The sequence below is a fragment of the Penicillium concentricum genome (assembly GCF_028827145.1).
Source record: "Penicillium concentricum strain IBT 3081 chromosome Unknown utg000002l_segment0_segment0, whole genome shotgun sequence".
Classification (NCBI taxonomy): domain Eukaryota; kingdom Fungi; phylum Ascomycota; class Eurotiomycetes; order Eurotiales; family Aspergillaceae; genus Penicillium; species Penicillium concentricum.
The window spans coordinates 4,981,591-4,994,905 of NW_026622755.1; the positions used below are offsets into that span (position 1 = coordinate 4,981,591).

Here is a 13,315-nt window from a genome sequence, read left to right on the forward strand (position 1 = left end):
GGGACACGTGATGCCCTCCCTGGAATGGGACTAGCGTCAAATTGGTCAAAGTCGCGCAGAATATCGATCCCAGAGCCGATCTCTCCAGCTGGATCCTATCTGGATGCCTTTGACGCGGTCTTGGATTTTGTCACACATTTACTTCATGCTGTGGCGTCATACTAGTACTCGTTGTTAACTCTTTCGCGCTTGGACCATTGTCAATTGTGCCTCACTGCAGTGATCAGCCCTTCGAACATCGAGCCGATCAACAATCGCGAGCTCTCTATTCTCCCGCCCATACCCTCGAAGGGGCATGTCATTGTGCAATTGAATCGCCAACATGTCCCCTCTCCGAGGCTATATCAGTTCCTACCCTCCGCGCATGCGCCAGTATGGAAACGCGTTGCTCACACCTGTCAATCCTCCGTCTCAGACCGGCCCGACTCCGCGCACGACAAAGCGAGGAACTACAGCCATCAATTATGCAGAAGATGGCTTTGATGACGAGGATTTTGATGAGAACGATGGGCCCCGACGGCCGACGGGACTGAGGAGTCTTCGGCGTGAAGAATCCGCTACCGACAAGTTGGTGCCCTACTCAGAAAAGCTGGGAAAAGAAGTGCATGCGCCCGTGGAGGTGCAAGGCCTCTTTCGCGAGTGGATGATCAAGAGAATGTTGCGACCAGCGTATGTTCCCCATTGCCAGGACTGATGTGGCTATTAACGACAGTGGCCTCTGTCTTCTCCGTTTATCCTTAAATCTGGCTAACATACAGCGTGGTGATTCTAGGTGTGCCGATCAACTGCAGATTCAAGCGCAACTCCCCTTGACACTCGTTCCCATCCGAATTGACGTCGAAGTCCCCGCTCATCAACCCCTCGAACCATTCCCTTTCCCACGCACTGCCGTGGACCCTAGCATCAACCAAACGCTTCCTGCATACCGCAGACCCGAACCATTACCCCCGTTCCGAATTAAGGATACCTTCCTATGGAACCTCCATGAGTCACTCTCAACGCCTGAAGAATTTGCTATTGGATTTGTTCGCGATCTTGATCTCCCAAATCCTCAAGCCACGACCATGACCATCAGCAACCAGATCCGACAACAGTTGGAGGAATACGCTGGTGTCGCTCTCCACCCCCTCTTCCAGAGCACAGATGCAGGCACGGTGCCCAGCGTCCCGCCACAGATTGAACCGTCAAGAGACACGCCAACGACGCCAGCTGCTGCCAACTTTGCGACACCTGATAACCGGCCCGACGTGACAACAATTGTAACCGTGACCAAGGAAGCGCTGGTAAATGACAGCCTTTTGAATCCGGATGACGCATATCGGTGCTTGATCACCCTCAACATCAACCTGCAAAATAAGCTGTACACAGACAAATTCGAGTGGTCTCTACTACACCCACCTGGCATGGCTGAAGAGTTTGCGCGCATCACTTGCGCAGATCTCAGCCTTGGTGGTGAATGGGTCAGTGCGATTGCGCATGCCATCTACGAAGCAGTCCTGAAATTCAAAAAGGAAGTCTGCGAAAGTGGCGCTCTTGTCAGCGGCATCAATGGCTACGGCAACGAAATTGAGAATCTGGCAGCAAATGGCGTGGAGGCAGGTTGGCGTTACGACCCTGAAACAATCTGTGATGGGTGGCAGCCTCAAGTGGAGACACTGTCCAAGGAAGAAATTGAACGAAGAGAGGGTGACCGTGAGCGTCAGATCCGACGTCTGCGCCGAGAAACGGCCAGGTTCTCTTCGACCACGGGCATCACCCCTGAGATCTCAAGGCAGAACAGTGGCAACTACTTTGAGGTAGATAGTGAGACTCCGCTCGGACGTGGAGAAAGGAATAAGCGCAAGCGACGGTTCCGCAGCTTAAGCCCTACGGGCAGAAGTGGCACTCCTGGAGGCCGGGGAACTCCTGATACCGGATCAGGGGCTGGATACGGTGGCGGTGGTGGCACGCTTTCCGAATGGTATGTATAGCTGTTAGATACGTCTCGCTGGAATATTCACTAATGATTTCTGCAGGGAACGCCAAAGCTGGAGATGCAAGAACTGTGCGGTCTGGGGCACAGCAGTTTGGGCTGTGCGCGATGGTCCAGATGGCCCACGGGTAAGTGTTCACTCTAGAATGGATTGCGATCAGTTTCTAACTAAAATTTTCAGACACTCTGCCATAACTGTGGCCTGCTTTACGAGCGGGATAAGGTTGCACCAGAATGGTCTAAGGATCTTCATCGTCACGACGTTCCCGTCGGCCGATATGGCTAAAACGGCATATTTCTTTACATCACCTTAATGTACTATCTTAAGCTTCAATGACCTACTTCACGCCACCTATCTCTCCGTTTCCTTCTCAACCAATTAATCCGCTACTGTTGCACCTTTCTTTCTCCGATCTTGGCGCCACGGCGCATCACCTTTTGTTCAGGCATCTGCTTTCACTTTCCATCCGCAAAATCCGGGGGCGTTAATTATCATTGTGAATCATCATTTCTCTCAATCAACGTCTTTCTTGTCTACGACGGATGTATTTTCTTTCCCTGGGCGACTAGAAGGCAACGAGCTGCCAGAAACTAGAGTAGACATTCAATGAGATTAGATAATGACGCACCTATCCCTCTTTCATTCTTGTCCCATGCTGATATTCCCAAGACGGACACTTTGTGCTTTCCTTTAACAGATTCAAAGGCTCGAATGCGAGGCCCGAATAGTCTACCACGTCCTCTCCAATGTCCCAAGACACTACAACCAATTCTTTGTGGACTTGTGGACTCTAATTGCAGGAAATGACAGCAAAACACCCCCTGGCCATGGATATCGAACCAAAATGATACTCAAGCCGGCGAATGAAAGATACGAGATTGAGCGTACTGATCTGAAGGATAATAAGAAACAAAAATGGCTTGTCGCTTTGTTGAAGCACTACAGTAAACCTGGTAATATGTACAAAGAACAGTGTAGACACTTAGATTATAGGGATCATATCCTATATACTTCATTCTGACTTGCAATTTTGATCTGGGTGGAGACCTCCAGACCTCAACAACTTCTTGATGTTGATATCTCTTGTATGTTGTATTTAGGTAGGCACCAGACGTGTCATCCATAAAAGAAGAAGAGAAAGAGGGAAAGTCGGGGGCGAGGGGGGTTTATATCTCCAACATTCGCGCCTTCCTTGAATTGAGGATTCCATAATTTCCTACTTTGTTTGACTTAACACCTGAACTGACGAGCCTCAAAACCTCCACGCGACCGCCGCCAAGGCCCGTTCTATACGCACCGTCCCGTCACCTGGGGAGTCAGTCGCACCACGGTCCACTGCCTAGGCACTCTGGACAAATCAACACTCAAGGAAATGCAGGATCCGGTCAAAGCCCTCGGGTTCCTTGACCCAATGGCCATCACCCTCTGCCCCGGTGAACTCCTGCCAGTCGACGCGTACCATAATTCTCCGCAGAACTTGACATGCTTGCCGTCCAAGTTCCACAGAAACCCAGGGGTCGTCTGATCCATGGCTTAAAAGCACTGGCGTAGATAAAATAGAACAGTCGACGGGTTGATCAGAGCGCGATATCCTACCGGCAATTTCATCAAAGAAGAACCCAGATATTAGACTCTGTGCCCGAGAACTATCAGGACTAAGGGAAGGTTTGGATAGCAACTGCTCTAGCGGCTGCGCGAATGGCAACCAACCACAGAAGCCTAGCAGACCACCTAATGGGCCTTGGATTCGGCCCATCGCAGTTGCAGCCAAGAACGTCCATAAGGCAGTTGCCATTCCCTGACTCATACCCCCGAGATAGATGTAGGAAAATCGTCCATCTAGCAGTCGAGCTTCCTCCTCGAGAATATCGAGAATGTGTAAAATTGACTCTCTTATTCCGTCTTTCTGCAGTTCCTGTCGTTCGTGGATATCGTTTAAGGAGTAGGCGTCAAACCAGGCGCACATCTCCTCTTCGAACGTAGTGCTCCATCGGTCGCGTGAGGTTGGGAATACCCAGCGATAGGAGGGTAGACAGGAAGGCAGGTTTTTATCCTTGGACGTTGAAGATGAGAAAAGCTCTTCGGCGAACTCGGGGCCATCGCTGCCGCGACCATGTAGTAGGATAACGGTGTGGGTGTGGGGGCCTTGGGGATGATGGATGTGGGGTTTAGGGAACTCCATTCTTCCGATCTATATCTTTTTGATATAGATGTCAGATAATTTCGGGATTTTACTTTGGTTGGGCGTCCTAAGAGTGAGCGGTCAGTGGTCAACGGAGCACGCTTCTAAACAACCTGCATATTCTCTACAATATAATTCAAGGTGCTCCGCGCACTATGTACATAGTGGCCGGAGGTTCGAAGGAACTGCCTTGTTTATTCAGCTATAAATAGGTCTAACCTATAACCTTTCCCGTGACCGATTATGGGCTTCACCCGGGTGAAGCCCTAAGCCCAAGGCAGAATTGCTGGAGCAAAGCACGGAGTTGACCAACCAGCGTCAGGTAATGCAACTCTGTCCACAATATGTGTTTCATAAGGAGCAAGAGACGCAGTCAGTGTACTAATAGCTGAGCCATAATATTTCCAGTGCGTCGATCTAAGCCCCGTTTTGGTTTTGGAGTAAATATGATGCCTAATCCTCCAGGGCTGTGCGATTAAATTACATGTATTAACATGTCAGCAACTGTAGTAGGTGCCTAAGGCTAAAAAATCTCAGATTAGTTTAGTCGTCTCATTGTCGGACCTGAGCCAATGCAAGGCTTGAACAACTAAAACCAACGCGGATATGACCAACCAGCGTCAGCTAGGGTAGTCCTGTGGCGATTTCGAGTTTGAGTGTTTGGTACTTTTGCGGCCCAAAGATGGAATAGCTGAGCCATGATCTTCGTTCCGCATGTTGTAGGCCTGAGCGGTATCAAGATGGTCGAGAGAAAAGTCAAAACGAAAACGTTGACGAAGGCGGGGGTTTAATTCAGGAGCCAATATCCCATTTGATCACCGATAGCTATGTGTGATTATTCGTACTCAGGTGTATGTCCCAAATTTTAGATAAAATCAAAACGAACTGCATATGATTGTGTTTCGTGACTGGTGTCATATGTGCTTAAAGCCAAAAATAGAACTCGCTATGTCATCATTCAATGAGCAAAAGAAATCACGGAATACACGATAATGTGTTCCATTCTGGATGTGCCGGCTTTCCACTAAGTTTGAAGGAAGTAGTAAACCGCCGCTCTTGAGCTATAGTTAAGTCGAGGATTCGAGGTGGAAAAGGTCCTGCGGGTCTTTAGCCTATAGGTTCTCGATTAATTAGATAATATAGTTCTTACCAGCAATGACTGTATTCTGTCAGATGCAGTGCTATCTGATTTTTGGAATCCGCCCCTTGTTAGTTGCTGTTTTTTTCGTTGTCGTGACAAGACATTACTCTGCATATTGTTAGATAACACTCGGACAGTACACTGTTGTCAACTGACCTCCTCAACGGTGCCTTCCATAATGTACCGAACAATGGTCACATTCGAGACTTGACCAAGTCGAAGGGCTCGGCCAATTGCTTGAGCTTCAATTGATGGGTTCCACTGTGGCTCAAGAAGGTAGATACGTGATGAAGTTGTAAGATTCAGACTATCTCTGTTATAAGTGAGAAGTCTTGAAATTTTAGAATGGTTAACTTACCCAACAGCACCCGTCCCAAGTGTCATTAGGAGAACGTTTGTTTCCATTTGATTTTGATATTTTTGTAATTCTTGCAGGCGTTTTGACAAAGAAAGAGATCCTTCTATCATGCTGTATTTGATTCCCTTGCTGGAGAAAAGCTCAGCAACAATCAAGAGAGTCTTTTTCCAACTTGAGAAGACAACACTAGGAGATAAATCCGGTGGTTAGTTCAAACAAGAAAGAGAGGGGTGTGTTTCTTGGGAAGAAATACCATTTCCGATGACGATTTTGGGAAATCTCAGATAGAAGAGCCAGAAGTTTTGTCGGATATTGTTTCATCAGAGGCGTTGCTCTAATTTCAATCAGCGTGTGATGATTTTTTGATTTCTCGAGCAAAGAAATTGGAACACCAGACTGTGGATGATCAGAGTCCCAACAAGGACATTTATTCTGTCGAGAGCGATGGTCAGGTATGCAACTGTGACAAACCAAATGACGGCAGCCGGAGAGAAATATGCCTCCATCTGTATCAGGTGTGTCGCTGAGCCAGAAGATTGTGCTGGAGCAATAGCTGCAAACATTCTTATCCAGCTGTTCCAGGTAGGAGAGGGCTTCATCCGAGTCTACTGGGATACCAGCCGCGGCTTTCCCATTGTTGCAGAAGAGGCGTAATGAGAGAAGAGACTCCAGGACTGTAGAGTTAACCTTCCCATTTCGTCTTCCACTGACCGTCATATCAATCTTTGTCATGCATTCATGAAGTAGGTCTCTATACTGCGTTTTCTCCACGAGTGACATCGGAAGCTTCCGGGTTTCTGTAGTAGGCTCTGGTAGATTTAACACATCTCTTGTCCTTCGAATACAGATGGCGTGCACAAGTGTTTGTAGATTATGGAAACGATCTCTCTTGCCTGAGGATATGGGGGTCGAGATGAACTTGCGAAACGCCGGGACGCGATCAAGAATCGGAACCCTGAGAAAGGCGACCAGCGCCCCCAAGTCATCAATTGAGTTTTGAATGGGCGTTCCAGTAAGACACCAGCGGTGCTGGGCTGATAGATTGACAACGGCTTGGAACTGCTTGGTAGCGCGATTGCGGATGTAATGAGCTGGCTGGGATCAGTTTCTACCAATAACACATAGTTCGAGATGACTTTTGACTACCTTCATCGAGTACGATTCTGAACCAGTCGATTTTTGATAAAGTATTTTGTCCTCGGCAGTATTCACTGGTAAGTGTTGCATAAGTAGTGAAAACGATAGCGCTTTTCTGTAGCAACTCCCTTTCTGCGTGTCTTTCCGATCCGATATGTTTGTGGAAAGATAGACTGCCGGGGAATGTGTGCCTATATCCGAGTCAGTATATTTATACGCGAAGCTTTTATAGAAACTTGAACTTGCCTGCGGATCTCGTTGACCCAGTTATCAATCAACACTTGTTGGAGCGGTTATTGGATACTATAAAATATGCACTCTAATAGGTTGGGAGCAAGACTCACGCGTTGATGGAACCACTATAAGTGTCGCCTGAGTTGGGCTTTTCTTCTTGGAAAGGTCAGATTGCTCCGGTCGTCCTGCAAATCTCTCTGCTACATCGAGAGAACCAGCGATGATTGACAGTGTTACCAGGGACTTCCCCAGTCCCATCTCATCAGCCAGGATTCCACCGCTGGCTTCTTGCGGCTTTGCGCGCCTCTCGCCATTGAAAAAATGCTGGTAACTGTAGCGAGTATTAATACCGAATTCAAAGAATAAGTACGGAGGTGTGTATCACAATGGCTCATCTTCATCCGTATCGTTATAGTTCCAAAGACTGTGTTCCAATATTTGCCCATTCTCACGTTGGGAAATAAACCCGATTGCCTCTTTTTGATGTCTGATCCAAACTGTCAACCTATGGCGCTTGATGACTAGTAAACATATCTTACTTACTGTAAGAGGCTGCTCTTAATACGACGGTCGACAGGAAAGTTGGCTTGAAATATATGTTGCAGTTGAACACCAAACATGTCATCCACGTCAATTTCATCACCATCACTAGAGAGGCTTTCATCGCTCGATGAGTGAATTGAATGTATTTCTTCCGCGTCAGATAGAGTATAATCATGGACTGTGTCGTCATTCGGTTGTCCCTCAAATCGTAGGACATGCGGATTCATGTATCTCCTCTCGTTAAGCTCATAGCGAAGCGGCTGTAAGAAGATATGAGACTTGCTCAATTTAGCTCCCACATCGTCCGCGTCATCTAAGGAGGCGTAAACGTTGATTTCAATTGGTAGTAGCCTTTTACTCTTCGTTTCCTGCATTGCTAATATCGCATCTCCCCTAGCAATATATGCCTGTAGCCGAGTCTGTTGATTTCTGATCGCTTTTGAAAGACCAGTGCATAGCTCCTTATTGAGACGAGCGACTTTTTTTTCTTCATGCACAAGAACGAAAAAATCTCCCTCCCGAACAATTGAACAAGATAGAAAAGATGCGCTGTGGTCGGCCAAAAGACGATTCAATGCACCATCACCATCCGACTTGGCCGTGACACCAATGATCTATATTAAGTTAGCTATATCTCCCGTTCAGAGACCAATTAACTGACAGCTCCCAAGCATATTTCCTCAACACAAACCCCCATTTCTGGGATGGTTGTTTCCCAAGAGGGCCAGCCATCAGATGGCCAATTTTGTCCCAGAGTGTCCTGTGGAATAGACATTATCGCCTGTGATATCGCTGAATGTGCAAGAAAGAAAAATCGAGAACGAAAGGGCCGTGGAAAAAGTAAAGATCAAGTGATTGCCAGGGTGCCGAGCTGTTGCCCGGGTGGGAAGAAGGAAGAGGGGGCTGCAGAGCCGCACGCGACATGAGCGCAATGGAGAGCCCAACTTTCCAACTTTCCAACCCCCAACCTCCCTTTGCTTCCAGACAATGGCCAACACATATACATCACTGTTTGAGCGATCACTTGAAGCCTTCAAAAAGGATCTCAACAAAAAGGAGCGAGATAACTTCAAAATCTCCACGTTGGAAGATCTGGAGCAATGTCTCACGCAGTTGCAGGTAAAGCACCGGTCTCAGCGCCGTGTACAGAATCTGAATCGACTGAAGCCATTCCTCGAAGCACTGAATCAATTCGGTAAGGTGGTGGAGGTATTTTGCAATAGCAGTGAGATTGTGCCATTTATTTGGGTAAGAGACCTGGTAACATTCCAGCTCATGTCTTACTGAAGCTGACCTTCATAGGGACCGGTCAAGTTCCTGCTCTTGGTACGATATTGGCTCTTTCACACATAATATGGTAACTTTATGAAAGTTCTAACTGGATTCAGATCGCAGACTCTTTCGAAAGTGCCCTTTCCGAGTTGCTGGACACATACGAATATATAGGAGAGAACTTGCCCTTGCTGTTGCAATATCAAGAGCTGTTTCGAACCAACCCCCATATGATCAAGGTACTGTCGCTCATGTACGAGGACATTCTCAAATTCCACCGCCTTGCCATCCAATATTTTCAGCAGCGTCGTCAGTCGAATCCATATTCCCATGTCTACAGAATGAATGACTGAGTTTATTATAGTGTGGAAGCAGCTATGGCACGCAACGTGGAAAACCCAAAAATCACGCTTCTCCAATATAATTTCAGGCATGGCACGGCATCGTGCTTTAATCGAAAGTCAAGCAGGCCTGTCCCAGATTGAAGACTTCCAGGAATCCCGCCGTGTAATGGACGGTCGGCACAATGTCGAAGTGCAAGACGAAGCCTCGCGCCGATCACGTACAGTGTTCAACTGGCTCAAAGCACCTGATGTTGATGGAAATCAGTATAATCTGACTCAAACGCGAGCAGGTCATCCTGGTACCGGAAGATGGCTTTTGGAAAACCAAGCTTTCAAAGATTGGTTCGATCCCAATTACCCCAAAATTCCTCCTTTACTTTGGCTGAATGGGATTCCAGGTGCCGGTATGGGTCCTCCATGTCTGATTGGCAAGTCTATATGCTGAAAATGGAATAGGAAAAACTGTCCTCGCATCTCTCGCAATCGAGGAAACTCGGAAGCTCACACCCAAGCCAACGGTTCTCTTCTTCTATTGCAAACATGGTGACCCTGAGCGTAACAACTTTTTAGCATTGGCCCGAAGTCTGCTTGCCCAAATTTTGGAGCAGGACCAAAATCTGCTTCTCTACTTCTACCAGCAATGCTGCAATAGCAAAGATGCGGTGCTTACGTCCCCGGAGAAAGTGACCACGCTTTTAACATTTGCCTTGAAGAACTGCAAGAGTGCATATATCATCATTGACGGGCTCGATGAATGCGAAAGAGATCAACGGAAAGACATCGCTCAATGGTTCAGGACATTAGTCGAGACTCTGCCTATTGCTGAGCCCTGGAGGCTGCGCTGTCTTTTCACAAGCCAAAATGACAGCCTATCACGGAAAGACTTTGATGAGATTGCCAGTCTTACTATAAGAACCGATGATATCAAAAATGACCTTCAAGGCTTTTGCCGGCGCGAGGCAGACCAACTGAGGGCATCTTTGTACATCTCAGAAGACATGGCTGATAGTATCGCTGCGAGAGTAGCTCAGCAAGCTGGGGGTATGTGAGAAATTTTGATTTGTGAGACCTGGCTTGCTAATGACTTACTAGGCATGTTTTTACTAGCAAAATTGATTTGGCTGAATTTATCCGCACAGACTACTATCGTAGGGTTGGAACAAGAGCTGGATCCAAACATTTTCCCCACTGAGGTAAATGACGCGTAAGTCCGAGACTCGTATGCTCCCTTCTTGCTCTTACTTATAGCTTGATAGGTATCGACGGATACTCTCCAGAATTAAACAAAATACGTCACGGACATCAATGAAAGATGCCTTAGCGCTACTTGAATGGCTAGTATTGGCAAGAAAGCCCCTCAGGTGGTGCGAAATTCAGGTCTTGAAGTCTATGGATTTTGATCAACAATCAATCGATTTCCACAGGCAAGGGTTTCTGGTAAAAGACCCAAGGGACATCTGTGGGTCATTCGTTGAAGTACGGGATGACGGAAGCGTCGAGCTGATACATTTAACGGCCAGATTGTACGTCCTTATCTATATTTTTTTGAAAGCTTTACTGACAGTGTTCTCGATTGCAGGTTTTTGGTTGACCAAGGTCTTGTTGACCCATTGAGAGGAGACATTAGGATGGCAGCTCGATGCGTCAACTATTTGAACTTTCCGCTCTTCGTGAACGCACCGCTGGAGCATAATATTCGTCGTGGCGACTATGGATTTATGGAATATTCCGTTATCCACTGGGTCAGGCATCTTGAAGGAGCAATTGCCGAAGCAAATCGACGCATCGAAAGAACAAAGGCAGAGGCAACCAGACCTCGCCAAAGTACGCCTGAAGAACCAAATGGACCCAACAACTTCATCGCCCTGCGTGAAGAAGACTACTACGCGATTATGGCCCCACTCACTGAGTCGTTGGGTGTTTTCATCGATCTGCATTGGTCTCCGCCTAAAAAATACCTTGAAGTCTCGACACGAAATAAAAAAAGGCTCCAAGTCTTTCAAGACGTCGGCTTCTATGCGCGGCTGGAGCAGATTGTTGTCTCAACCAAGAAGCAGCTTCACTCATTTGGTCCCCTTAAGCAAGAAGAACTTGCATTGAACCTATTCAGCATTGTGGGTGATGTCCGCAAAATAATAGAAAGGATAGTATCAACAGATCCTTCGTCTGAAAAGGAAATGGTACAGAAATATGGGGACCACCTCTTCCGATGCCCCCGTTTTAGCTGTCAATTCTTCTCCTCCGGATTTCCCTCCTCCGTGGAGCGAGAAAAACATACTAGCAGGCATACCCGAGCATGGAGGTGCAGTGACGAAAAATGTACTGGTTTTTCATTTGGCTTTATTTCAGAGGTCAGTCTGAAAAGGCACATGAAAGATTCCCATCCGGGTGTATTGCAGAGCCAAGATTTTCCATCCGACAGAGACATTGAATTAAGCCTTCGGCTAAGGACACCCCAGATACATGCTACTACCCAGCGAGCACCCGAGGTTCGGAGTGCACAAGCTGTGCCAGCCACACCTGATGTTCCAGCCCACACACAAGAGCCACCAAGCTCAGACTCCGAGCCAGAGGTCCGTCCCATGAAACGTCCAAAGACTCAAGAGAAGCAAGACTTTAAGTGTCCACATTGTGCAAAGGACTTCAAAAGGCTCTTTAATCTCAAGTCTCACCTTTTGACCCACACGGCGGATCGTCCCTTTTCGTGTGATGTCTGCTACAAGCGCTTTTCCAGAAAAAGTGATTGCATTCGACATGCAAAGACCCATTCGGGAGAGAAAGTCTGGGTCTGTGAAGGTTGTCTGGTGCCATTTGCCCGTGCAGACATGCTCAATAATCACCATCGTGCGCCAATAGGTCAAGCCTGTCTTACCAAAATTCAAAGCCAGAGCCAAGATCATCTTCTTTGAATGCGGTACACATATGGAATGGGTGCTGTTGTAGTAGGCCCTGGTAGGTTTGACACGTTTCGTATCCTTCGGATGCAGGCCGCGTGGAGAAGCATTTGAAGGTTAAAGAGAGATCTACTTTGAAAGGGCAGCTTGACAGAGGAGTGAAACACAACGCTTATTTATGAGCATTCTACTATAATTTCACACTGCTTGTTTCTTGGCCAAGATCCAGTTAAATGCGACGTTCCGCGAAACTCCTTTTTCTTCTTCACAATCGACGACAACCTCATCAATCTCCATCTCAAAGCCAATATCCGCGAGAAGTCTTCTCATTTCATTTCTACCCCATCCACTCCAATGCATTGCCCCTTTTGTGCCACCCAACCAAGATTGATCCGAAGAGCTCGCAAATCCAGTCTCGGGAAAATTGGCAAGAAGCCGTCCTCCAGGTTTCAACCAATCGAAAATGCGACGAAGCATCGTGGTTTGTTCCTCGCGTGGCAGATGAAAAATGGAATACATGGCCACCACAGCATCGAAATGCTCCGGACTGAATTTCAATTCCATCATGTCTCCTGGTATCAAGTGTACGGACTGAGGAAGCCGCTCCTTTGCCATGGCAATTTGAGTGTCGGATATATCATTTGCGGTGACGTTGATGTATTCACGCGATGCCAAAAGTTGAGTACACGGTACCCCGGCGCCGCATCCTAGCTCAAGGATGCTTTGGCTGTTTCCCTTTGCAGAATCAAGGGATCGAAGCATGCGATCGAGATAGGAAAGTCGTATTTCATGAGAAGGTTGTGTCCAGTCAAGGTAGACTTCGGCAATGTCATCATAGGCTTTCTTTATATCGTCCTTGATTTGATGGTTATTGATGGACTCGGACATTATGGCAGAATAGGTCTTGATTTATAGTGAGGTGAATCGTGGATCTTTTTAGAAAGAACAAATATGAAGGGATGTTCTCAGCTATAAGAGCTTTAATCAACAATGACTCATTCGGCCAAAAACAATATACTAACTCAGAATACGACTAATGGTAACCCGATGAGGATTAGTGTAGTTACCGAAGAGGGGAAGAGAGTGATCGGCACAGAACTGGCCAGTTAGTTACTACTAGAGCCGCACCTACGAAATCAGTTACTGTCAAATTTATAGAAGTGGTGTGTATGTACACTAGATTCAATGATCGAGATTGGAGATCTGGGGACTCGAGTGCAATTTGAAATGTATTACT

At 47.1% G+C, this 13,315-nt stretch overlaps 5 protein-coding genes across 5 annotated transcripts; 2 read left to right on the forward strand and 3 right to left on the reverse strand.

The window, feature by feature from the left end:
• Positions 1 to 322: 322 nt before the first annotated feature.
• On the forward strand, positions 323 to 2,258 carry N7517_005534 (putative RSC complex subunit Sfh1; the record flags this gene model as incomplete). The annotated part of the gene is made up of 4 exons (XM_056723264.1): positions 323 to 669; positions 773 to 1,960; positions 2,016 to 2,100; positions 2,154 to 2,258. The coding sequence occupies 4 exons, from the start codon at positions 323 to 325 to the stop codon at positions 2,256 to 2,258; spliced, it is 1,725 nt and encodes a 574-aa protein (XP_056579514.1).
• A 1,072-nt stretch (positions 2,259 to 3,330) lies between these two features.
• On the reverse strand, positions 3,331 to 4,155 carry N7517_005535 (uncharacterized protein; the record flags this gene model as incomplete). The annotated part of the gene is made up of 1 exon (XM_056723265.1): positions 3,331 to 4,155. The coding sequence occupies one exon, from the start codon at positions 4,153 to 4,155 to the stop codon at positions 3,331 to 3,333; it is 825 nt and encodes a 274-aa protein (XP_056579515.1).
• A 1,244-nt stretch (positions 4,156 to 5,399) lies between these two features.
• Positions 5,400 to 8,343, reverse strand: N7517_005536 (DEAD/DEAH box helicase; the record flags this gene model as incomplete). The annotated part of the gene is made up of 11 exons (XM_056723266.1): positions 5,400 to 5,402; positions 5,453 to 5,603; positions 5,655 to 5,840; positions 5,908 to 6,050; positions 6,126 to 6,745; positions 6,801 to 6,982; positions 7,038 to 7,071; positions 7,136 to 7,356; positions 7,411 to 7,512; positions 7,569 to 8,182; positions 8,230 to 8,343. 11 exons carry the CDS (start codon positions 8,341 to 8,343, stop codon positions 5,400 to 5,402), a joined length of 2,370 nt encoding a protein of 789 aa, XP_056579516.1.
• A 212-nt stretch (positions 8,344 to 8,555) lies between these two features.
• Positions 8,556 to 12,093, forward strand: N7517_005537 (uncharacterized protein; the record flags this gene model as incomplete). Its single annotated transcript, XM_056723267.1, has 8 exons — positions 8,556 to 8,816; positions 8,871 to 8,894; positions 8,957 to 9,149; positions 9,205 to 9,588; positions 9,641 to 10,225; positions 10,277 to 10,388; positions 10,609 to 10,707; positions 10,764 to 12,093. The coding sequence occupies 8 exons, from the start codon at positions 8,556 to 8,558 to the stop codon at positions 12,091 to 12,093; spliced, it is 2,988 nt and encodes a 995-aa protein (XP_056579517.1).
• Positions 12,094 to 12,276: 183 nt separating this feature from the next.
• Positions 12,277 to 12,966, reverse strand: N7517_005538 (class I SAM-dependent methyltransferase; the record flags this gene model as incomplete). Its single annotated transcript, XM_056723268.1, has 1 exon — positions 12,277 to 12,966. One exon carries the CDS (start codon positions 12,964 to 12,966, stop codon positions 12,277 to 12,279), a length of 690 nt encoding a protein of 229 aa, XP_056579518.1.
• Positions 12,967 to 13,315: the final 349 nt, after the last annotated feature.